The 25,098-nt window shown below is 38.6% G+C and overlaps 2 protein-coding genes and 1 pseudogene across 2 annotated transcripts; 2 read left to right on the forward strand and 1 right to left on the reverse strand.

The window, feature by feature from the left end:
- Positions 1–10,628: 10,628 nt before the first annotated feature.
- Positions 10,629–18,188, forward strand: LOC141698419 (uncharacterized). The gene is made up of 9 exons (XM_074503111.1): positions 10,629–10,761; positions 11,726–13,334; positions 13,520–13,746; positions 13,819–14,151; positions 14,891–15,137; positions 16,740–16,868; positions 16,948–17,163; positions 17,315–17,438; positions 17,651–18,188. Exons 2-9 carry the CDS (start codon positions 11,784–11,786, stop codon positions 17,893–17,895), a joined length of 3,072 nt encoding a protein of 1,023 aa, XP_074359212.1. The 5' UTR covers positions 10,629–10,761; positions 11,726–11,783; the 3' UTR covers positions 17,896–18,188.
- A 1,397-nt stretch (positions 18,189–19,585) lies between these two features.
- LOC141697072 (glutathione S-transferase DHAR2-like) lies at positions 19,586–23,091 on the reverse strand. The gene is made up of 6 exons (XM_074501273.1): positions 22,936–23,091; positions 22,755–22,845; positions 22,513–22,662; positions 21,263–21,380; positions 20,999–21,139; positions 19,586–19,902 (listed from the first exon to the last, which is right to left on the reverse strand). Exons 1-6 carry the CDS (start codon positions 22,991–22,993, stop codon positions 19,816–19,818), a joined length of 645 nt encoding a protein of 214 aa, XP_074357374.1. The 5' UTR covers positions 22,994–23,091; the 3' UTR covers positions 19,586–19,815.
- A 609-nt stretch (positions 23,092–23,700) lies between these two features.
- LOC141696606 (dirigent protein 25-like) lies at positions 23,701–24,874 on the forward strand (annotated as a pseudogene).
- The last annotated feature ends 224 nt before the right edge of the window (positions 24,875–25,098 follow it).

A 25,098-nucleotide genomic window follows, 5' to 3' on the forward strand; every position in this document is an offset into this window, starting at 1 on the left:
TGGTCTACAGGTGAATAAGATTCCTATTTTTTGTGATAACACAAGTGCCATTGAAAATACTGAAAATCCAGTACATCATTCAAGGACCAAGCACATTGACATCAAGTATCATTTCATTAGAGAACATGTCATGAACGGTACTATGGAACTTCATTTTGTTCTAAGTGAGAAGCAACTTGTAGACATCTTCACCAAGACACTTGATGAATCCACCTTTACTAGGTTGGTAAGTGAGTTAGGTATGCTTAATTACTCTAAATATGTTTTGATGTCTAAGCAATTTGAAATGCAGCTAGAATAAAATTTGATGTTTCTTGTCAAAGATGAAATTTTGGCTAAGTCGGAATTTGCATCTCGATGGATGTTTATTATCCGTTGAAAATGAATATTCGTTGAATGTTATCATCCGTCGAAATATAAAAGATTATTCTGGGTACTTTTGTCTCGATGGATAATTGTTTAATCCTTATCTGTTGAATTGTTCTCAATCTTAGCCGTTAATTCTAGGCATTATCCATCGAAATTACTTACAGCCTATAAGTATATTTCGATGGATAATCATTAGAATTTCAACAGTTTATTTTATTTTAAACGGCTATTTTGGGCTAATTTCATTGGTTACTTTATTTTTTTCTTTTAAATTTTAACCGTTTATTTCTGAGAAAGTATAAAAGCCTATTTTACTTTCATTTTTACTTTTATCTTTCTCAAAAAATTTCTCTAACTCTCTTCCTCTCCAAAACGAAAAACCCCTTTCTGCAACTACTTTCAATCACGGCAATGGCACCCGTAGTCAAAATCATGTCTCAAACTGGGTATGTTTATGAAAAGAACAACTTTGTGGCTTTGGTGAACAAGGAGATTCCTGCATCTGAAGACTATCACAAAATGATGGACTTCATTCGAAGCTGCAAACTGAGTTATGCTATGCTTGAGACTCCAATCATCTATTGTGAAGTTGTTAAGGAGGTTTGGACTACTGATGTGTTCAACTCCAAGGATAAGACCATTACCTTCTCTCTCAATGGTAAGAAACACTATATTAACTGTGATACTCTTGAAGCATGCTTTAAATTGCCTAAAAATAACACTCCTCCTCCACACACAGACACTGGTGTGAGTAACATGCTTATTTGTATGGGCTATGCTCTTATTGCCACCAAGTTAGGTAAAGTTAGGAGACTAGGCTTTAGGAAAGAATGGAGCTTTCTCTGTGATGCCTTTGTTAAGGCTTTTTCTGGCAAGGTTAGTAATTTTGATGTTGTTAGCTATTATATTGTTAATATGCTCTATATGCTTCTGAGTCATAAGTATTTTAATTTCAGTACTTTTGTAATGTATGAATTAGGGAGTAAATTAGGAGACATTAAGAAGAGGTCTAAGAACATCTATTATGTTAGATTCTTTATGATGATAGCTAACTTTGTTTCTAAGGATCTCTCAATTATGAACCCAACAAACAAGTTAGATTGTTGGGTCCAAGAGAGAAGAGTTATTGTTGATCTTAACAGAGCTAATCACCATAAGGAGGTTCCCCTCATCTACATGCCAATTATGGAGCAGCCTCAGGTAACAGAGAAGGGCTGTTGTCCCAAGGGCTGATCCAAGCAATCTTCTTCCCCTTGGAGATCCTGATGATCCTACTCTGTCATTCACTGAAGAGATAATGAATGCCCATATCTCAAGGAAGTTCAAGATGCCCACTGACAAAGCTTATGATGGCACGGGAGATCCCGCTAATCATGTCAGGACATTCTCTAATGCACTGTTGCTGCAGCCCGTGAATCCACTATTAAGTGTCGGGCCTTTCCTCAAACCCTGTCGGGTATGGCTCAAAAATGGTATAGTCGTTTGCCCACGAACTCTATTGGGTCCTTCATAGAATTAAGTCAGGCTTATATTAAGAAATTCATCAGTGGGAGAATGCATGAGAAAAGTTCGGCATCCCTCATGAACATTGTGCAGGGGGAGAAGGAATCCTTAAGAGACTACCTGAATCGTTTCACGAAGGAAGCTTTAAAAGTCCCAGACCTTGGTGACAAGGTAGCCATGATAGCACTGTAACAGGGAACTAGGGATGAGTTTTTCAAGATGTCCTTGGCCAAACGCCCCCCTAAAAGCATGTTGCAGCTCCAGGATAGGGCAGGGACGTATATCAAGGTGGAAGAGAGTATGAGGAAGACAGTCGTGAGCAACGAGCCCGTAGGAGGCAAGAAGCGGAAAACTGATCTGGAATATATTGCTAAGGACAAGTATTCTAGAACTGAGGAAAATCCTGACTCAACTCCCAAGAGAGGAGGACCTGGACAAAAATTTACTGAGTATGCTAAGCTGAATGCTCCAAGGAGCCAAATTTTAATGGAAATCGAGATAGATCGAGATATTCACTGGCCTAAGCCCTTGAAGGCCGACCCTGCCAAGTTAGATAAGAGCAAGTATTGTAGATTTCACAAGGATGTTGGTCATGACACCGATGACTGTAGGCAACTGAAAGATGAAATTGAGTTCCTTATTAGAAAAGAGAGGTTGAACAAGTACACTGGAGATGGAGGGGATAGGAATAACAATGGAAGAAAGAACTTTGAAGATCGTAGGATGGACCAAGACGATCAGGGGCGGAATCCCCAGCCTAGGGGACCGGTGATAAATACAATCTTCGGAGGACCACGACCCCGAGGGCCTGTGATAAACACAATTTTTGGTGGACCAACTGCTGCTGGGTTATTCAAGAACTCCAGGAAAGCATATACTAGAGAGGTTATGTATATTATTGGAGAAGCCCCGAAGAGGGCCCAGACAGGAGTAACAATGACTTTTAATGATTCTGATCTAGAGGGTGTGAAATTTCCTCATGACGACCCGCGGGTCATAACACCAATAATAGGAAACAGCCCGGTAAAGAGGGTCCTCGTAGATAATGGTGCTTCACTGGATGTCTTGCTCCATGACCCTTTTTAAGGATGGGTTATAATGATTCACAATTAACCCCGACCGATATGTCGATATATGGATTTACTGGAGTAGAGTGCCCCGTGGAAGGGATAATTAAGTTGCCAACAACCATAGGTCAGGAACCAAGGCAAGCAACACAAATATTGGACTTTGTGGTAGTGAAGGCTAGTTCGACTTATAACGTTATCATGGGAAGAACAGGGATACATGCCTTCAAGGCAGTCCCTTATTCCTACCATTTGGTTATGAAGTTTCCCACCCAGGATGGGATTGGAGAAGAGAGAGGGGATCAAAAAATGGCTAGAAGTTGCTATGTGGCCTCACTGAGGACAGATGGAGTTGGGGGGCAGGTTCTGCCTATTGAAGATCTGGATATTCGAGAGAATGATGAGAAAAGAGGGAAGCCAGCAGAAGACTTGGTTTCGATTCCTTTAGCTCCCGAGGATCCTGAGAAGGTGACTTTCTTTGGAGCCACACTAAAGGAGCCCCTTAGAGGGAAGTTGATGAAATTTTTGCAAGAAAATAGTGATGTGTTTGCTTGGACAACAGCTGATATGCCAGGCATAGACCCGGAACTGATTACTCACAAGCTGAATGTGGATCCAAATCAGAAGACAGTGAAGCAAAAGAAAAAAAGTTTTGCTCCAGAGAGGCAAGAAGCTATAAAAGAGGAAGTAGAGAAGCTCTTAGAGGCTGGTTTTATCGAGGAGATACAATTTCCCGAATGGTTAGCAAACCCTGTAATGGTGAAGAAGGACAATGGAAAATGGGGGATGTGTGTGGACTTCACTGATCTGAACGACGCATGCCCTAAGGACTGTTTCCCGTTGCCAAGGATAGATACTTTGATAGATGCCACTGCTGGGCATGAGATTCTGAGCTTCATGGATGGATTTAGTGGATACAATCAGATCAAGATGCACAAGGATGACATCCCAAAGGTATCATTCATCACTGACTTTGGTGTTTATTGTTATCTTGTTATGGCATTTGGTCTCAAAAATGCAGGAGCCACCTATCAAAGGTTGGTAAATAAAAATTTTAAGGATCTTATTGGCAAGACCATGGAAGTTTATGTTGATGACATGTTAGTCAAGAGTCTAGTGAAGACTGACTATATAACCCATTTAAGGGAAGCTTTTGAGGTCCTGAGATATCATAAGATGATGTTAAATCCTACGAAGTGTGCTTTCGGAGTAGGGTCTGGAAAGTTTTTGGGATTGATGGTCTCCAAGAGAGGAATCGAGGCCAATCCCGATAAAATAAAGGCAATCATGGACATGGAGCCACCAAAAACTATCAAAGATATTGAAAAGCTCACTGGAAGGGTTGTTGCGTTGGGACGATTCATCTCCAAGTCTGGAGACAAGTGTTTGTCGTTCTTCAAGTCCTTAAAGAAGGTTAAGGATTTTGTATGGAGTGAGGAAAGACAGAAGGCATTCGAGGAATTAAAGAAATATATGGCCCAGGCCTCATTGTTGGCCAAGCCAGCTTTGAATGAAGTCTTGTACTTGTACTTGGCCATTTCAGAGAGTGCCTTGAGCGCTGTATTGGTTAAGGAGGAACTGAAAATCCAGAAACCCGTATACTATGTTAGCAAAATTCTGCATGGAGCAGAGTTGAATTATTCAACTATTGAGAAGTTTGCTTTAGCCTTGGTTATGGCTTCAAGAAAGTTGCGTCCTTACTTCCAGGTTCATAAGATTGAGGTGCTAACAAACCAACCCCTGAGAAGTATCATTTACAGTCCCAAGGCTAGTGGGAGGTTGATCAAGTGGGAAATAGAGCTGGGAGAATTCGACATCAAGTATAAGCCACGAACGACAATAAAAGCCCAGATATTGGCTGACTTCGTGGTGGAATATACCATACCCAACCAAGAAGTCGGGGGGCAGGAAGATAATATACCTCAAGACAAGGAGGTTGATAAGGGGGACAAAGAAAAGGATAATAATGAGAAGGAATATTGGGTCCTCTATTTTGATGTAGATAAGGGGGACAAAGAAAAGGATGATAAGGAGAAGGAATATTGGGTCCTCTATTTTGATGGAGCATCAAAAATAAATTCAAGTGGAGCAGGTTTGGTTTTACAAAGCCCTGACGGGTTCTTAATTGAGTATGCAATGAAGTTAGATTTCCTGGCCACAAACAACGAGGCAAAATATGAAGCTCTGATAGCTGGCCTCGGCCTAGCAGGGATAATGAGAGTCAAGAACTTGAAGGTCTGTGGAGACTCGAAGTTGTTCATATCCCAAGTAAAGGGAGAGTTTGAGGCAAGGGATGATACGATGGCTAAGTATGTCCGCCTAGTATGGGTTGTGATGACCCAATTCGATGAATGTCATGTTGAGCACATTCCAAGGGAGGAAAATGATAAGGCAGATGCATTATCAAAGTTTGCTTCATCTGAGATAGAGGAAAGTTCAGGAAGTGTATACTTCCGCGTTCTGAAGACACGGAACATTGATGTTAAGCTTGTAGCTCCTATAGGTCTGGGGACGTCACGGATAGATCCCATTAAGACCCATATTCAAACCGATTGGTTGCCAAATAATGCTACTAAAGCACGGAAGTTGACTGTTCGAGCACTAAGATACTCATTGATAGATGGGATTTTGTATAAAAGATCTTATGTAGTTCCTTACTTAAGATGTCTCAGGCCCGATGAGGCACGCTTGGCTCTTAAAGAAGTGCATGAAGGTATATGCGGGCAATAGTTGGGGGGCAGAGCACTAGCTCACAAGATAACCCGTTTAGGCTTCTATTGGCTAGAAATAATGGTTGATGCCAAAGAGTATGTGAAGAAGTGTGACCACTGTCAGAAGCATGCACCTGTCGTTAGACAACCCCCCGAGATGCTAACCTCCATCAACTCACCCATCCCCTTTGCTATGTGGGGAATGGATATACTTGGGTCTTTCCCCATGGTCATGGCACAAAGGAAGTTCCTGATTGTAGCCATTGATCATTTTACTAAGTGGATTGAAGCCAAGCCTTTGGCCAAAATCACAACTGAACAGGTTGCGCAATTTTTGTGGAAAAATATCATGTGCCGATATGGAATCCCACGCATCCTTGTCACGGATAATGGGAAATAATTTGATAATGCAGAGCATCAACGAAGAGCCTCCCTCTATTTTAATAAAAGGGTTAAAGAAAGGTTCTTTTACCAAGGAGGCTTGATCTTAAGAAAGATTGAGGCTTCAGGAGTTGAAGAGAAAGAAATGCTAAACTGGGAAAGACCGTATAAGGTCAAGAAAACATGAGGACGAGGATCCTACAAGTCGGAAACCCTGAGCAGTGACAAAGTGCCTCATACCTGGCGCGTTTCGAAGCTGAAGGTTTAATATGTTCAGGACATGAAAAACATGTTCCTGGTACTTAGTAGTAAATGGAGGAATAAGGTCGGCCAGTGTACGAGCATCCAATGAATAAAATTCCCGAAGGACCAAAGTACCGAAAATAAAAGACGAATATGAAATCAAACTACAAATGCAGGAGATCCTGAAGGATCAGAAATCAAGTCATGATGAACAATTAGGTTACATACTGAAGATGTTCAAGTCCATGAAGGACCGTAAATAGATAAAATCCACACACGGCAAACAAAGTAATGCAAGGCCTAAACACTGAAGGACAATCTATAGTCCAAAATCAGATGATTGGCCAATAATGACAACCTCAGAAACAACCCAAAGGCTAGAAAAGCCCCGCAAATTTACCATATCCGGGTAAGAGCTATGAACAGAGCCAATGGACATATTAACGCATCATCATGGGTATCCATCATCTTGAATAAGTCTTCCGACCGTCGATAAATGCTAAGAGAGCTCTAGAATCCCAGTCCTGAAACTTTCTCTCAAGTTTCTTCATCAATGCCTCCAAGGCCATGTGCTCACTCCTTCAATTTGCACTCCTAGTGAAAGAAGCTGCGAAGTAGGCGTTGGCCTAATAAGAAAAAGATATTAGAAAGTTAACTTCACGAAATGTATATGGTCAATTGGAGTCCACATTACAAACTCCAGCCTACCAAAGAAGGCTGATCAGCCTCAAGAGAAAGCCTTTGACCAACTGGAGATCCCTTAGAAAGGGCTCCGCCAGACTGGCCTCCAAGGGATGCCTTAAGCCAGCCAGGCTCCTCCTTTAATTTGTGAAGTACTGAAAGTTCTAAAAAGAATAGATGTACCAAATACAAGGCATGAGCCCCGCACATCCCCGCCTCAGGAAACTGTTCGCCTAATTGGAACAAACCTAACCAATGGAAAGATAAGAGGGGTTAGGCCAACTTTAACAAGGTTCCTTTGAATTATGAGGACCCATCAAGAACACGAACGTGATAGTTTATGTTCGAGGTCCATCAAGACATGTTGTCCAAGAAAGCAAAAATGTTTCCCTTTGACCAACCAGAGGAGGCCGAGTAGCCATCCACGAAGATCTTTGACCGTCTAAAGGGTCCTTGGATGAGGTCCCCACCCGGCAAGGCACTCCCTCGAATAAAAAAGAGAGAAGTCAAATCCACGAATTGATATTGAGAATATTGAAGTTCAAGAACTTCCATGAAATAGGATCCCGAAGGGCCAAGAAGCTCTAGACATTAAGGTTACGGCCGACCAGGGCCTCAAGGGCTTGGTCTCTATGGCCGACCAAGAGTTCTTGAAGCTGACTCCTCCACATGGAGGGTTAGGCCGACTAGGATGTCCTCAAAGGAACATTTACAGATGTCCGGAACTAATAGGGATGGCCCCTAAGAGAAGGTTCCAAGAAAACCATGAACTAGAGCCAAGGGATGCTCCTAATGAAGACAAGAACTTCCACGGAAACAAGTTTCATAAAGACTAGAACCCTTACGGAGGGAAATAAGTTTCACGAAGAGTAAGACGCTCACGGCTACCAAGAGTCAGTGACGCCTAGCCCTCCACAAGGAAGGATTAGGCCGACTAGAACCTTCACAGAGGAAAATAAGTTTCGTGAAAAGTAGAACGTTCACGAGAACAAGTACATAACGCTCACTAGAAAAAGGGCCAAACGTCCAAAAAGAGCAGAATTGGCCGACCAGGCCACATGAAGGCCTCATAGCCAACGGGAACCCATGTAGGGTTGATCCAGACCCTTCTAAAGGTTTTCTAGTGGAACTCCTATGAAATTCCTTGAGAATTCTTGAAAAATTAGGCGCCCGATGAAAACAAGTTTCGTAAAGACTAAAGAGTCCATGAGAACAAGTTCCGCGAAGGCTAAAGAGTCCATGAGAACAAATTTCGTGAAGACTAGGACATCCACGAAAACAAGTTTCATGAAGAATAGAACGTTTACTAGAAAACGATCGGAAAAGCCTGGCTGAGGCTAAACACAAATCGATAGTCTTAAGGGACAAAAAGCACAGTAAGTTTAAAAGCCCAAAGAAGAAAGCCCCGAAGTGGAACGTTCCAGAATACTCCAAGAAATTCTAAAGGAAATAAATGAACAGGGAAGAAAAATTCAAGAATATTCCCAAGAATTCTAGAGAATTCTAAAGGAGGTATTTAAATATATTAAAGTCCAATTATAATTAGGAAGAGGCCGGATAAAAGGCCCAAATCCAATTAGGATTTGGAAAAATAGATGCCCAAGTCCAATTAAGATTTGAAAGGATACAAGCCCAAATCAAAGCCCAAATCCAATTAGGATTTGGAAAAAGAGAAGGCCTAAATAAGGCCCATTCCAAGTTGAATAAAGAAGAAGCCCAATAAAGACTAGGATTGAGGTCGAATTTGAGGTCGTGAATTCTATTCGAATTCTTTCGAACAGACACCCGAAAATTACGGGTAAAAAAGACAAGGATTGAGGTCGAAATCCAGGCAAATAAGACCAGGATTGAGGTCGAATTCCCAAATCAAGCACGATATTTTTCGAGGAAAATGACAGAATTTTCAACCTAGATCCAGGTCGAAGGTTCGACTAGGATCCTGGTCGAAATCCAGGTCGTGAATCTTAGTCGAAACCTTACGACCAGGAATCAAAACAAGGACAAATTTTCGACTTAGATCCAGGTCAAAGGTTCGACTAGGATCCTGGTCAAAAACCAGGTCGTGAATCCTAGTCGAAACCTTACGACCAGGAATCAAAACAAGGACAAATTTTCGACCTAGATCCAGGTCGAAGGTTCGACTAGGATCCTGGTCGAAATCCAGGTCGTGGATCCTAGTCGAAATTCTTCGACCAGGATTGAGTGGTTGGCCCAAAATTCGAGTAGGATCCAGGTCAAATTTTCGACTAGGATCCTGGTCGAAAAAGGGCTGACAATTAAAAAAAAGTTTGTGAAAAATTGCAGAAAATTAAGGAAAAATCCCGGAATTAAGGGAAAATTCCTGAAAATTAAGGAAAAATTCCTGAAAATTAAGGGAAAATTCCTGAAAATTAACGAAAAATCTCAGAATTCAGGGAAAATTCCAGAAAATTAAGGGAAAATTCCTGAAAATTAAGGAAAATCCCAGAATTAAGGAAAAAATCCAGAAAATCAGGAAAAAATCCAGAAAATCAAGGAAAAATCCCAGAATTAAGGGAAAATTTCTGAAATTTAAGGAAAAATCTCTGAATTCAGGGAAAATTCCAGAAATTAAGGGAAAATTCCTGAAAAATACCAGAAAATTCCTAAAGAAAGGGAAAAAGGTAAGAAAATGATAGGGAAGTTCTAAAAAACAACTCTGAAGCCATGTACAAGGCAAATCATTGTAAATGTGTAGGTCGCTCCACACTTTACGCCAAAACGATACCCTGTAAGGGAACGAATGAACTTAACTTCTGCGAAATCTTTTACGATTTTCCAGGAGTTGGGGGGCAAATGATAGGGAATAAAATAAACCCTGATTGCGTAATTAATATCGCATTAATTGTATTGACATTGGGCTGACAATGAAGCCCAGTTAGAAAGGGCCCAAAACCCTGATTATTAATTAATTTCGTAATTAACTAATAAGGGAAAAATCAGCCAATAAGAAGAGTCCCAATAAGGACATAAATTCTAATAGATTAGCCTACAAGGGACCTAAAAGGATAAGGAATCAGTTTCCTACCACTTAGTACTCCAAAGTCCATTCTAATTCTGAGACTTGCCCACCAAGTCTCCTAACCCAAGTCCAATTCAAGGACTCCCAACATCTATATAAGGGGCCTCACCCCACCAATCAGAAGGACGTTTCAGACTTAGTCCTTGGAGGACATGAAAGTCACTACGTCCTTGGTGAGCCCTTGCCGCCATAGCCCCGAGGGCAAGTATCACCAAGAACTACGTTTTTTGACTTGATCCTTGGCAATCAGCAAGGTACGTAGACATCTTGTTAAGGCAGATTGAGTCACGAAATACAAGAGCAGTCAAATCGAGTCTCGAAACTCACGTTCCTTAGTAATAAATACAGCAATCATATACCCTAGTTTTTGATCCATAACAGATAGGATGAGATTAAAATGAATGAAAATTGATTATACAGTATCAAACTCAATTTGATACATTTAACAAGACAGCATGTATTTGATATATTTAAAATTTAAGATGTAATTTCAGATTACTGCACATAGTAATTTTTTACTGCATTTAGCACCACGTGAAACCTAACATCAGGTGAAGAAAGATAGAAAAATATGATTTTGACCTCAGTAAAAAGGGGGAGCTAAAGATAGTAAAAGAGAAGAATTCAAAGGAAACTTAACATAAAAACTCTGCTGCTGAAATTTGGAAAGGTGGTACTAGCCTAGTTTATATATATTCATTCGCACCCTTTGTCTCATGTCGCTGTTCTAGCCTTCTAGGGTTCGTGTTTAATCTCTCTCCCTGAGGTATATATTGTTTTCACCTTTTCTTTTGCTGTATGTATGATTGTATATATGTTTCACTATTTTGTTAGTTTGGACGTTACATATTAGAGAAGAATATTGTATGTATATGTGTGTGATTCTTTAAGTTATTGATTTTTATTAAACTACACCTTTGTATTTGGATTGTTATATTATGCCTTCATTTGCACATAGATATTCGAATTATTCATCTTTTGTGGATGAAATAATATTTGATGTTTTGTCGTGGGTATGCTAGCAAATTATTTATCGATTTCTCGTTTATATTAACACTCTACAAATTTACAAATTAAGTGTGCATTAAGTGTTCGATGGAAGGTCTTTCAAACTTTTTATATGTAACACCATATTTAAATTTTGTTTTTGTATGATAACTTAGTATTTTAATGCCCTCTTTAAGTTGATAGTAATTGAACCCGTTTTTATATGACAATTTAGTATTTTAATGCCCTCTTTAAGTTGATAGTAATTGAACCCCCGCTTTGTTGTTGATAGTTATTCGAATTAGTTGATAGTACATCTTGCAAGTAATTTATGATATTCAGGTCATCCACCATGTATTAGGCGGTATAACCCATGAATGTCAGGGGAACCCTTTCCTGCCTAGACATGGTAGTATATCAGTAGGACGTGAAAAATAGTCGGCATTCAGTCATTACTGTTTCTATCTGTTCTTTATGTAATGTATTTGCGCTACCCTTAAAAAATCTGATGACTGTCACATCTTATAGTTTGATTTTATGCCTAATATGATTATGAATTGTTTATAAGTGGATATGATAATAAATGCACCAATGGGGCAATGTTTATGATTCCATTGTCATTAGCTACACGGATGCATATTTATTGCAATTTCATAGCTATCGGCAACTTTTAGCTAATTGTTTTTATAGATTTCGGGCCCATACTAAGATCAAATATAAAATTGGTTCCTCTGAATTTGTAGGACTTGTTTACCTTTATTTGGAAGGATTCTGCTAGTTTAAGGATCAAGGTTCATTTTTATGGCGTGGCTTAGAGCTGGATCTAGTGTAGCAAAGCTTGCGATTAGAAGAACTCTTGTCCAGCGTGGTTCGTATGCAATAAGAACACGTGTCATTCCCACAGAAAATCGGTGTTTCCATACCTCAGTTGCTAAATCAAAGGCGCAAGATGCACCTATCCCTCGTTCTGTTCCACTCTCCCGGTTGACTGATAGCTTCTTAGACGGGACAAGCAGTGTCTATCTGGAAGAGCTCCAAAGAGCTTGGGAGGCCGACCCAAATAGTGTTGATGAGTCATGGGACAATTTCTTCAGAAATTTTGTTGGTCAGGCAGCCACGTCGCCTGGGGTTTCTGGCCAAACAATTCAAGAAAGCATGAGATTGTTGTTGCTTGTCAGAGCTTACCAAGTTAATGGCCACAGAAAAGCTAAATTGGATCCCTTGGCTTTGGAGAATAGAGTGATTCCTGCTGATTTAGACCCAGGTCTTTATGGATTCAGTAAAGCTGATTTCGACAGAGAATTTTTCCTTGGTGTATGGAAGATGTCTGGATTTTTATCGGAGAATCGTCCTGTGCAAACACTTAGATCTATACTGTCGCGGCTTGAGCAGGCATATTGTGGAAGCATTGGTTATGAGTACATGCACATTGCTGATCGTGAAAAATGTAATTGGTTGAGAGACAAGATTGAGACTCCCGCCTCAACGCAATACAACAGGCAGCGGCGTGAGGTTATTCTCGATAGGCTTATATGGAGTACTCAGTTTGAAAACTTCTTGGCGACTAAGTGGACGGCAGCCAAACGTTTTGGGCTCGAAGGGGGTGAGACCTTGATTCCTGGCATGAAGGAGATGTTTGATCGCGCTGCAGATCTTGGGGTGGAGAGCATCGTCATTGGAATGTCTCACAGGGGAAGATTGAATGTTTTGGGTAATGTTGTGCGGAAGCCACTTCGCCAAATCTTCAGTGAGTTTAGTGGTGGCACAAAGCCAGTTGATGAAGTTGGGCTGTACACTGGCACTGGTGATGTCAAGTATCACCTAGGAACCTCTTATGATCGGCCAACAAGGGGTGGTAAAAATTTACATTTATCACTGGTTGCAAATCCAAGTCATTTGGAAGCTGTGGACCCTGTCGTAGTTGGGAAAACTAGAGGGAAGCAATATTATTCCAACGATGTTGATAGGACGAAAAACATGGGTATCTTGATTCACGGAGATGGTAGCTTCGCAGGTCAGGGTGTAGTTTATGAGACCCTTCATCTGAGTGCTCTTCCAAATTACACTACCGGCGGGACTATACATATTGTGGTAAATAATCAAGTTGCTTTTACTACTGATCCAAAGTCCGGAAGATCTTCACAGTATTGTACGGATGTTGCCAAAGCCTTGGATGCCCCAATTTTTCATGTCAATGGTGATGATATAGAGGCAGTTGTGCACGTGTGTGAGCTTGCAGCAGAATGGCGGCAGACATTTCATTCAGATGTCGTAGTTGATATAGTGTGTTACCGACGATTTGGGCACAATGAGATTGATGAACCATCTTTTACCCAGCCAAAAATGTATAAGGTCTGTTTCAACTTCTGTTTAGCTTGTACTGATTGTTAGATGTACACAAGATCACTTAGGTTTTTTCGGTACAATTTTAAAATATAAATATTATGACTACCGACTATCATACTCCACTCTGATTTACTGTTCATTTAACTGCTAGTACTTGTCCTAAAACCTACTTTTTGGAGTGGATTAAACAGGTCATTCGCAGTCACCCCTCACAGCTTGAGATTTATCAAAATAAACTTTTAGAATCTGGGCATGTCACAAAAGAAGACATTGAAAGGATTCAAAACAAGGTTTACAACATTCTTAATGAAGAATTTATAGCAAGCAAAGATTATGTTCCAAAGCGAAGGGACTGGCTATCAGCTTATTGGGCTGGGTTTAAGTCTCCAGAACAAGTTTCACGCATACGAAACACTGGGTATGCCGTTTACCTGACCATTTTGACTTTATCAACAAGCTAGATGTATTGTTTATATGTTTCCTTAATCAGGGTAAATCCAGAGATATTAAAGAATATTGGCAAAGCGATAACGACTCTTCCGGAGAATTTTAAGCCTCACAGAGCAGTGAAGAAGATTTTTGCAGATCGTGCGAAGATGATAGAGACAGGGGAAGGCATTGACTGGGCAGTTGGGGAAGCACTTGCTTTTGCAACATTGCTTGTTGAGGGAAATCATGTTAGACTTAGTGGTCAAGATGTTGAGAGAGGAACCTTTAGCCATCGCCATTCTGTTCTTCATGATCAAGAAACAGGAAATAAATATTGTCCATTGGACCATGTTGTAACCAATCAGATTGAAGAGATGTTTACTGTGAGCAACAGGTATGTTGAGAAAAGTGTTGGCTTGAAGTAATTAAATTTGATTAATAACTTTTGTCCTGTTCCTGTGAGCAACAGAGTTTTCATTTGGACATTACTGCCATTTAAAATGAGTAGTCTCATGGTGAAACCATACCGTCGAAATCCGAATTGGGTGGTTCATCACTGATACTGAAGTATATTCATGTTAGAGTTTTATTTTAGTTATAGAGACTACATTTTCTTATAAATTTTTACTTCAAACCAATTCAGTCTTTTTGGAGTAATGGAAAATGATGCCTAACTGAAAGCATATTAAAACCAAATTTATGTGGGCTGTGGCTGGTGCTTTACTGGGGTCTAAAGGGGTTTAATTTTGTGGATTAAGGTGATCCAACATTAAAAAGAGTTTTGAAAATGACATGTTCAGTTATAAATTTAATGATGTCTACATTTCTTTTATGTTTCATTTGTGATAATTTAAGATTCTATAGTTCAGTGTTTCATAGAACTAGTTTTTTTCTCCAACTTAATACAAGTCTTATGGCATGAAATTTAGCTGCAGTTCGTTTTACTTTTGTCCTAAAAGTATTAAAATCCATGTCCGGCAATATGTTCTTTTCTATTTCATATCAGTTCCTATTAATTTAGTAAGTTGTATATAATAAAATTTAGGTAATCTATTGTTTCATTTATAACTTGGGAGTTGATTATTGACTTTCAAGCCCTATAAATTTACCATGTTTTTTTTTCTTTTATCTAGCTCTCTTTCTGAGTTTGGTGTACTGGGATTCGAATTGGGATACTCTATGGAAAATCCAAATTCTTTGGTATTATGGGAAGCTCAGTTTGGTGATTTTTCCAACGGTGCACAGGTGATGTTTGATCAGTTTCTGAGCAGTGGGGAAGCTAAGTGGTTGCGTCAGACTGGCTTGGTTGTCCTGCTACCTCATGGTTATGATGGTCAGGGTCCTGAACATTCTAGTGCACGCCTGGAGCGGTTCCTTCAGGTTCTTCTTGCTACATTTTATGAATTAAATAGTTATTTACACAACTGGATATAGTCGTTATGAACTTGTCTTCTCTGAGTGTGTATTGCAATTGCACTCTCTACAATGCAGACAAAATACACGCAAACATGCTTTTGAAACTGATTTTTTAGTCTATGTGTTTGGTGTATGCCAAATGCCAAGTTAAATAAAACTACGTTAGTGGAAGCCTGGAAGGGATGTCTAATGTTGGTCTTCAAAAGCTTAGACACATTTAAGAAGTCAAAATAATTATGTCATATTTCTTTACTAAAGGCCTGGTCATTGTTTCTACAGAGATATTTAGGATACTTAAATCTTCTTGCAATTCATATACATTTTACACATGATAAATATAACGCACATGTTGAATTATAAGATTTTTACAGTTTCTGGTAACACCCTCTGTTCCACTTCAATTCCTGGTTTATGCATTATTTATATTTTCACTGATGTCATTCTCACTTTTCATGATCAAATGATGACATGGTCTAGCATGAGCATCTATAGGCGTACATGCCTTTTTTTTCCAAAAGCCATCCTTCGTACCCTGTTATTAAAATTAATAGCTATTAAAATAATTCTTCGTCTCTATTATGACGTCTATGCAACAAAGAACAAAACGAAACTTAACTTGTACACGGCGTCGTTTAAAGACATAGGAAGGGCAAAGGAGTAATTACAACCTGACGGGTAGTATGGTAACTGCAGGAGGGAAAGAACAGCTTAGATTTAAGAGGGTAAAAAGTGTGGAAGGTTAGAGTTTTATTTTGTAAACCCTAGTGGTTGTGGGAGTTACCAGGCGGCTTGAAGAGCCTGGGAAAGTGTCTACTGTTACTGTTTCCTTGTAATTCAGAGTCTAATTTTGTACTGGTCCAGCTGAGATTGTACTGTTTTGTTATTGGGTGTTCTTAGCTCTAGTATTCAGCTCACAGACGAATTATTTTCTCCCAGTCTACTTGTCAACTTACTGTCAGAGTATCTTTTTTTAAAGGAGTAACACATTACTGCATTACTGTACATTTATTTTTATGTGGAATTGTGGTCATGCTTTATTGTCTTTGTGTCGAAGTCTGGGTTAACTAGATATCTATCTTTATCTGTTGAATTACTTCATATATGCATCTTGTATTCGCTGCTATTGCTCTCTGCCATTGACACACTTTTGCAGATGCAAACACATGTAGTTATATGAATTTAAAATAATTTGTTGTGTATACTAAAAGGATATTCATGTGTGAGTCAAAGATCCATTTGGTGATGAAGTATATACTTTCTGCTTATTGGTATTAATGCATCTAAATGTGTACATCTTGACTGGCATATCCTGAATGCCTTTTACTATCCCTCAGAACATATAAATCACCTGGATCTATATATATCCCGCTTGGGGTTCTTTTGTAATTTTACTGGTGGAATGTTGTTTGCAACTCCCACCAGGCTCCTTAGTGTACAAGCACTTTGAAAAGACAAAAAGTTCATCTCTAGCTTCGATTGGCTTTTGGGTCTGAGAAATTTGAAATTAACTTCATATAACTAAAACTCACTTGTTAACTCATTGTCTGTGTACTATATTGATGACAGATGAGTGATGATAACCCTTTTGCAATACCAGAGATGGATCCCACACTTCGGAAGCAAATCCAAGAATGTAATTGGCAGGTCGTGAATGTCACTACTCCTGCAAATTATTTCCACGTCTTGAGGCGTCAAGTAAGTGAAGATAAACTGTCTATAGATTTGTAAACAATAATCACATTATACAGTTTCTCACTTATGTAATGCGTCACAGATACATAGGGAATTCCGTAAGCCTCTAATTGTGATGGCTCCAAAGAACTTGCTTCGTCATAAAGAGTGCAAGTCAAATCTATCAGAGTTTGATGACGTCCAGGGTCACCCAGGTTTTGACAAACAAGGTACCCGTTTCAAGCGCCTCATAAAAGACCAAAATGACCACTCGGATCTTGAGGAGGGTATCAGACGTTTGGTTCTTTGTTCTGGAAAGGTTCGTTTTTCTCATATCCATGGTTGGCGAAATCCTTGTATTTTCTCGAGTAGATTATTTAGAGGGATATTACTTTTCCTAGTATAAAAATAGCACTTCACCACAAGTCTACTATAGATTATTTAGAGGGATATTACTTTTCCATTTGCAGGTCTACTATGAACTTGATGAAGAGAGGAAGAAATCTGATGGTAAAGACATTGCTATATGTCGAGTGGAACAGCTCTGTCCATTCCCATACGACCTTATCCAGCGTGAACTGAAACGTTATCCCAGTATGTAGTTTTAAATTGAGTTTCACCATTTAGACTTGCTTACTGAATCCAAGAATCATAATTTTATAAAAAATTTAAACCATTTAACAGACAAAATACCATTTAAAATATGTAATTGTGGTATCCAATTGTATCATCATTCATGACGAGATAGCTGGGATCTCGTTGGCATTATCATCCCATTCAATTAACACTTGTCTTGATTCTTTCAGATGCTGAAATTGTCTGGTGCCAGGAAGAGCCAATGAACATGGGTGCATACAATTACATTGTACCACGCCTTTCTACCGCCATGAAAGCACTCAGTCGAGGTACCATGGATGACATCAAATATGTTGGCCGTGCTCCATCTGCTGCCACAGCAACTGGTTTCTATTCTGTTCATGGGAAAGAGCAGACAGAACTTGTTCACAAAGCCCTGCAATCTGAAAGAATTGAAACCCACATCCACACTTAACAAACTTTAAAATAATGCTCCTCGGAAGAAATAGTAGACAGCCTAAGAAAGCTCTTGAGGTAAACTAACTGGGTTATAAATTAGTGTTCTTGTTTTTACATGAAGAGAAGAATACATCCCCTGGTACATGAAATTTTCTCTGGTACTTGTAAGAATAAAGTGACTTCACCTTACATGCTTCATACCCGCAGTGTCAGAGATGATCACTTGAGTAAACAATTTTCGTTAACCTTGGAACTCAAAGTTAAGGATATATTACTTTTCAAGCTGAGAATTATTTGTACCATGTTCTGTACATGTGAATATATATATGCTTAACAATGCATTGTATTATATCATTTAAAAAGAAGCATAAAACATAGAATAGCCATCTCTCTAGGCAAATTACGGCTTTGGTAGAAAAACACTTTTATTGTATTTACAACCCAACTTGATAAGTTATTCATGCGACGATTGACACCCCAAAGTACTGACAATGAGTTACCTAAAATCTCAACCACAAAAATTAACAAATAATACGAAATCCATTGTCATCAGGAAGCCCGCCCTGTTAGGAAATGCGTTATTTGCACTGTTTACGACTTGCGAGTAATACTCCCATCCGTCCATATGAGACGGCGAATTGGGACGTATTTTAAAACTCTCGTAAATTAAATATAGTTCTTTTAAAAAAAATCTTCTTCTAAATAAAATTATAATATTTAAATATTTATATAAAAAAAATAAAATGAAATAAGAAATTATATTTTATAATAATCTTAAATACACAAAGTATGGGGAAAAAATGAGGTAGTGTTTACTATCCTAGTGCCAAATCTGCAGTGAACAGGTGTGATTCCACAGTCCACACCTTCCGCTAGAATCCAGATCCGCACCGAGAGACATTGATTGATAATTTATCCTAGCCTACAAACCAAACTGTTGCTGAGAGACTCGGAATGATATTCGTCGGTCCATCAGACCGATCGAGTGCTCGGTCGTAATTAGAGATATCCGGATCGAATCTACTTTCGAATTATGATATATTTCGAGTTCATTATAATCGATTTGTTCGGTTTGGATTAGTCCATTAAAATCGGATAAAATTCGTATTTATTTTTTTCAATTTTTAAGACTTTAAAAATATATTTTTATTAATTCAGTATTTTTTTAAAATAATATAATATAATATAATTTTTAAAAAATATATGTTACTACCATAAACAAAAAATATTATTTTTGGTCTAGAATAACTTTTTTTTATCATAAATTGCCCGAATTAGAATATCCTGATAAGAGACTTTTTTCATTCAAGAAAGTTTATCATCAAATCGAAATGCACCCAAATTTATCATCTTGACTCCGATGACTTAGATCTAAAAAATAAATCAAAATAAACTAAATGGATAAAAATCCTTCCCCTAAGAGAAAGACCAGTAAAGGAAACAAAAACGAACAAACAAAAATAAAGGATTTGAGACCCTTCACCGAGAAAACGGTGAAAGCCCCGTTGGCTATCTTGATTATGTTGAGAGAGCTCAATACACATACTTGGATAGTGAATGTGTGTACCTGCGCAGCTGATATAATAATATAGCAAAAAAACAACTGATTCAATATTAACAATAAAAATAGAGGCAAGAATAAAATCAACACACAATTTACCCAAAAAAAAAAATCCACACATACTTGCTAGCATTACCCCAGTTCAGGCAATCAACAACATCAAATTCGAATACTTATTCAAATAAGGCAAAATCCCAGTTTAAATAATGGAAATAGAAACAGCATGTCCTAATACACAGAGGGTTTAAATGCTGATATACTTTGCAGTCTCATGATAAGCATGACTCATTATAACTTGGAACAAGCTCTTGCATTAGCCTTAGGTGCCCATCTGGCTAATATATTCTGCATGTCTGACTATAACTTGGAACAAGTTCATGCATTAACCTTAGGTGCCCATCCGGCGATGATATGTTCCTTTGTAGCCTTGGTCTTCTCAAAAGACTTTCTAGAGAAGAGCAACTGCAAAATGAAATGTACCAAGACGTTAGTAGAGGCAGCTAAGAGAAGTCTACTTTTTTGCATCTAAGGAATCAATATAATATCAACCCGGAACTAGGATAGAAGATATGCAGGCTGGCCATTTCTCTCTATAGAAAAGTCAAGATTAATACTCTCTTCTGTCTGCCTTAGTTTCATCGGTCTAATGATGTATAGTACCAAATGACATAACTGACAGCCCAGCAGGCCGGCCATACCTTTGCATGCTACAGCCTAAGGGGCAATGGTACATCTACTGTTATATGGCTTTATAGCAGGGGGCAACAAGTCATACCCTTTTCACGATTAGCTACATTTTATAAATGTTTTAAAAAAAATCCTCCGTCTTTGGCATATTCAGCCTTATTCCTCCTTCCCATAACCACATACTTCTCTATCACCAGCAACGATAATTCACCAACTTGAACTTTCATAATACAGATAATACTGCACAACGAGCAGTGTTAACAACTTCAGTTCCTACTAAAATAAACAACTTGAAACCTTGGAAAATAACTAAAATCCTCAAACCCTTGAAACCCAAAATCTATACCTACAACCAACAAATTAAATATGTATCTTTGATGATGTTAACTCTAAGAATATGTGAGGGGCCTTGATATCAGTCACGGGTGTATGTGAAAAATAAAGGGACCGAAATCAGTCAAGCATGTACAGACAAAGAAAAAGGAGTATAAAATGAATTTAATGATTATAGTGGAATTGAGCTGCCTGTTTGGGTCGGTAAATAGTAGGGATGAGAGTTCGAAACAGAGAGTGTTAAGAATATTCAGGACTTGCTCTATGGAGGTTAGTTTGAACTTTGAAAGTTTTTCTCTTCTGTTCCTTTCACATCGTGTAACATTAATATATGGAAAGCATTCTTTCAGACAAGACAGTGTGATGCAACCAAGGCAACAAGTCTGGCTATTTGCAAACATGTTTTCGCGGAAAAGAATTCTATCACATAGAACATTTCCTTCTAATATACGAATCCACCGGTGATTTTCTAGAGTTTGAAATTAAAACAAACTTGAGATATAAACATAATTATTAGATTATAGCTTTAACTCTGTACCTTCATGTAGTTGAGCAAATTAGTGAAGGTTTCAGGAGTAGTCCAGCTCTTAAAATGACCAAGAGCCACCTCCATGTGGTAAAGCTTCGGTGCCAAACTCAGATCAACAGCACAGATGTTTTCCCCGTTAACATATGGTCCCTATTTATATTTACAGATTAGTACATTTGAATTCAGAATACTTCATAGTACATACAGCTAGATTACAAACTAAAGTAGGGCAAGTCGGGATCAATAGTGTGTTCAAGATGTAAAATCACTCACATGTGCCTTAAGGTGTTCATCAAACACCTTCAATTCATCAACCAAAGCCTGCTCTGACCCATCACTGGCATCTTTACTCTTTAAGAACTTAACGAATGTAGAGAATATGTTTGACCCCCTACAATCACAAAGTAAAAAGAAGCCAAACAAACTCGGCATTATCATATTAATGCAAATAAGTCACTGTCTCATGAAGTTTGTTCAAAGGAAAAGAAAAAAGTTAAAATATTTTGCTCCAGCTAATGCCAACTGTATATACTATATGACTATACCAGTAGTTATAATACATATTTACATGTGATTAGACTTGACAAAAGAAAGAGACATTCAGATTGCAAACTACTACTAAATAATATGGAAAGAATTTATCACCACCTACCAAAGAAGACCTGGAGAGAGGGAGAGAATAAGCTATGGGGAGAGAGGGAAAGGGAGAGGGGGAGAGAGAGAGAGAGGGAGAGAGAGAGAGAGAGAGGGAGAGAGGGAGGGAGGGGGGAGAGAGAGAGAGCGAGAGAGAGAGAGAGAGTTGATGAGGTCTACATACACTTTACCCTCCCAGCTCATCAAGCCAAAGGAGGGAGGGGAGAGCAAGAGAGAGGGAGGGAGAGAGTGAGAGAGAGGGCGGGGGGAACACATTTCTAATGCTAGAACAAACACTTATTATACTGATAGACAATTCAACCAAGATCATATTCAGTTTACATTAAGAAAACTGTAAATCAAGTTTTAACAACACAACTGACCAACTGGGACTGCAATATCATATACTAGAATGCTATAACAACTTCTATCTCGAATGCTATAACTAAAACTTATTATACTGAAAGAAAATCCTTCCCAGTCTATAGTCAGTTAATCTGAAGTAAAAAAAAAACTTTGAATCCAGTTCATCTACTAGAAAGACAATACTAAACTACTCTCTACATAATATCATAAAAAAATGCACACAACACATTTACTCGAATGCTGCAACGAAAACTCATTGTACTGATACTAGTAAAATAAACTTCCAGTCCAGTTCAATAACTGAGAGGGAGAGAGGGAGAGGGAGAGGGAGAGAGAGAGAGGGAGAGGGAGAGGGAGAGAGAGAGCGAGAGAGAGAGCGAGAGAGAGAGAGAGAGGGAGAGAGAGGGAGAGAGAGGGAGAGAGAGAGAGCGAGAGCGAGAGCGAGAGAGAGAGCGAGAGCGGGAGAGAGAGAGAGAGGGAGAGCGCGAGAGAGCGCGCGAGAGAGAGAGAGAGAGAGAGCATACACGGAAGAAAACTGAGGAGGAACAGCAAGGGAAGGGACACGGTATCTTTCTTCAAGAAGGCCAACAATAACATCAGAGTCAGCTATCCATTTCCCATCTTCACCAAATTTAATCACAGGCACTTTCCCTTCTGGGTTAGCATCCAATAGCCTGAACAATTTCTCAATACTTGCATCAATATACCACTCCACCCACAAAAATAAAAGAACAATTTCAAGAAAAAGGGAAGAAAGTACTTTTACCATTGGGGTTTGTTACTAAGATCAATAAGATGCATCGTGTAAGAAACATCTTTCTCTTCCAAAGTAAGAAGTGCTCTTTGGCTAAATGGACCTAATGAATGTGGGTTACCATAAATTATTAAACCTTATCAGTCTCAAATCAAGATTCATACAATTATACAAACAAGAATTGAGTACATACAGTCTCCAAGAACATGAGGAGCACCCACGGCAGCTTTAACACAAATCTCTACAGCCATACCAACAAGATTTTAGGATTGGACAAGAGTGTTTGTAATAGTATTGATTTGTGTCAGTCACTCTGTTGTAATAATAACCTTAGTCTGTTTAATACTAATACAAAATATCAGCGCGTAAAGGCGGCGTCGTTTCAACGCTGGGACCACTGTTTTACTTCGTGTCTTTATTCATCTTGTTCTAAAAATTTTAATTTATTACAACATACTATTTCGATTACTTCTAAATATTTATTTTATTGATCTAACAAAAATAAATAATAAATTGTTAATTAAAAATGTTAATCAGTTTTTTTTTTTTTTAAAAAAAACAAGAATATAAATAATAATACATGCACAAATTTAAAGTGGTCAGGTGTTTTGAAAAGAGAAAATAGATTTATTATAAAACTGACATATTAAATTCCTTACTATTAGCCATCTTACCCGATTGATTCTTTGAAAAATTATTGACTTAAATATCAAGCCATAACTTTAAACTTTAAATTTATGAATAGGAAATGTTTATTAATCTACGATCTGCAGTTGAACACGAAATAAGCAAGCAGCCGGGATAGAGTAGTTCATGTTTCAAGCCTTCTCAGCTCGGGCCAAGGCCTTATAATCAATGTGTAATCATCATACGCGTAACGAACATACCCTTAGTTGTCCAACAAGGAACCTAATACTACTTCTGGATGTTATCTGCAGGGATTAAAAAGGCCTAAGCCATGCTTTCGGTGACCATAGGCCTAACCCTCTGTTACTTGTAGACCTCTTTATGATCGTATCGATTACCCCCACTTTAAATGTATCTTTCATCCAAGCACCCTCTCATTTTTTTCACTCTTTCTTTGCCTCCAACGTATTCCCCTAACCCTCAACAGTCAATAAATTACTGGCATTGAAGACACATGCCTACTAGTAGGAGGATAAAAGGAGAGTCAGAAAAGAATACACGGACATAATCACAAAACTAAAAAACTAGACCAATCACTATGGACCCAAAACCAAAAATCAGGATTACAGCTATCAATCATCATCATCCATCTTGTAGTTTGTTTTTTGTTGCTAAATGAAGCAGCCAATGCAGGTCCAGTTATCACATCTGCTGCCCCTTTGTCCACTACTGATTCCCACCATACTTTATCATTTTTCATGCAAGAAATTCTAGGAGGAACTTAATCCCTCAGCTCGTGCCATAACCGTTGTAATCACAAATCCAGCTATCAACGGCCAAATCCCATTTGCCAAGCCAAATGGTGCTAACTTCCCACTTAATAATGGAGTATCTGAAAACAGTCCCAACAATGGTATAATAAATAATAATAACATTCCATTCATCACTGGCCTTTCCGGAAGCAAATCAAATGTGCTCACAAACTCCCAGTTGGCTCCGCTCTTCAAAAGCTCATGTTTGGCACCATGACAGTGATTGATGATGAACTGACGGAAGGCCATGAGCTCGGGTCCAGATTGCTTGGAAAGGCACAAGGATTCTACGTATTTAGCTCTGGAGATGGTAATTGTCAAACAATGGCAATTACTACTATGTTTAAGGATGGAGGTTATTCGGACAGCCTCAGCTTTTTTGGGGTTCACAGGACTGTTGTCTCGGAATCTCAGCTAGCTATTATGGGTGGAACTGGAAAGTATGTCAATGCAAAAGGATTTGCAGCCATTCTTTGAATCTGTAAAAGACTCTGCATAGTTGTTCATATCAGAGTACAAAAATATCTTTTTCTTGTATTTCTGTAACCCCTGTACTTGATTCTACATTAACCCTGAATATAAATTAACAACCTGCTTATTATCAGTTGTAAATACACTAAAAGGATCAGTTGCACATGTTAAGCTAAGAAAGGTTAAGAACTTATCAAATAAAACGATTTTATGTTTCTTCTAAGCCTGTTCTACTTTTCATATTGAATATAGAAGAAAATTAGGAAATTTAAATCTCAAGTGCACTCAAATATTATTGCAGAGTCAGTATCAGTTGCTAGTTATTTTGTATGAAAATAATGAGCTAGCAAAATCAGATATTGAAATTATCATGGAGTCGTGCCAAAGTTGAAGACCGTGTAGCTCATTTTGAGTGCACAAGGTCATACTCTGATTATGCTTGGTCA

This window comes from Apium graveolens, chromosome 11, assembly GCF_009905375.1.
Source record: "Apium graveolens cultivar Ventura chromosome 11, ASM990537v1, whole genome shotgun sequence".
NCBI lineage: Eukaryota > Viridiplantae > Streptophyta > Magnoliopsida > Apiales > Apiaceae > Apium > Apium graveolens.

Bases quoted from the DNA above. Each gene is read 5' to 3' on its own strand.
- LOC141697072 (XM_074501273.1), bottom strand. From the start codon at position 22,993: ATGGCTGTAGAGATTTGTGTTAAAGCTGCCGTGGGTGCTCCTCATGTT. The intron at 22,846-22,935 runs GTATGTACTCAA...CACATTCATTAG, and splicing joins TCCTCATGTTCTTGGAGACT to GTCCATTTAGCCAAAGAGCA. The intron at 19,903-20,998 runs GTACAGAGTTAA...TTCATTTTGCAG, and splicing joins ATTTGCTCAACTACATGAAG to TTGCTCTTCTCTAGAAAGTC.
- LOC141698419 (XM_074503111.1), top strand. From the start codon at position 11,784: ATGGCGTGGCTTAGAGCTGGATCTAGTGTAGCAAAGCTTGCGATTAGA. The intron at 13,335-13,519 runs GTCTGTTTCAAC...TGGATTAAACAG, and splicing joins CCCAGCCAAAAATGTATAAG to GTCATTCGCAGTCACCCCTC. The intron at 13,747-13,818 runs GTATGCCGTTTA...TTCCTTAATCAG, and splicing joins TCACGCATACGAAACACTGG to GGTAAATCCAGAGATATTAA.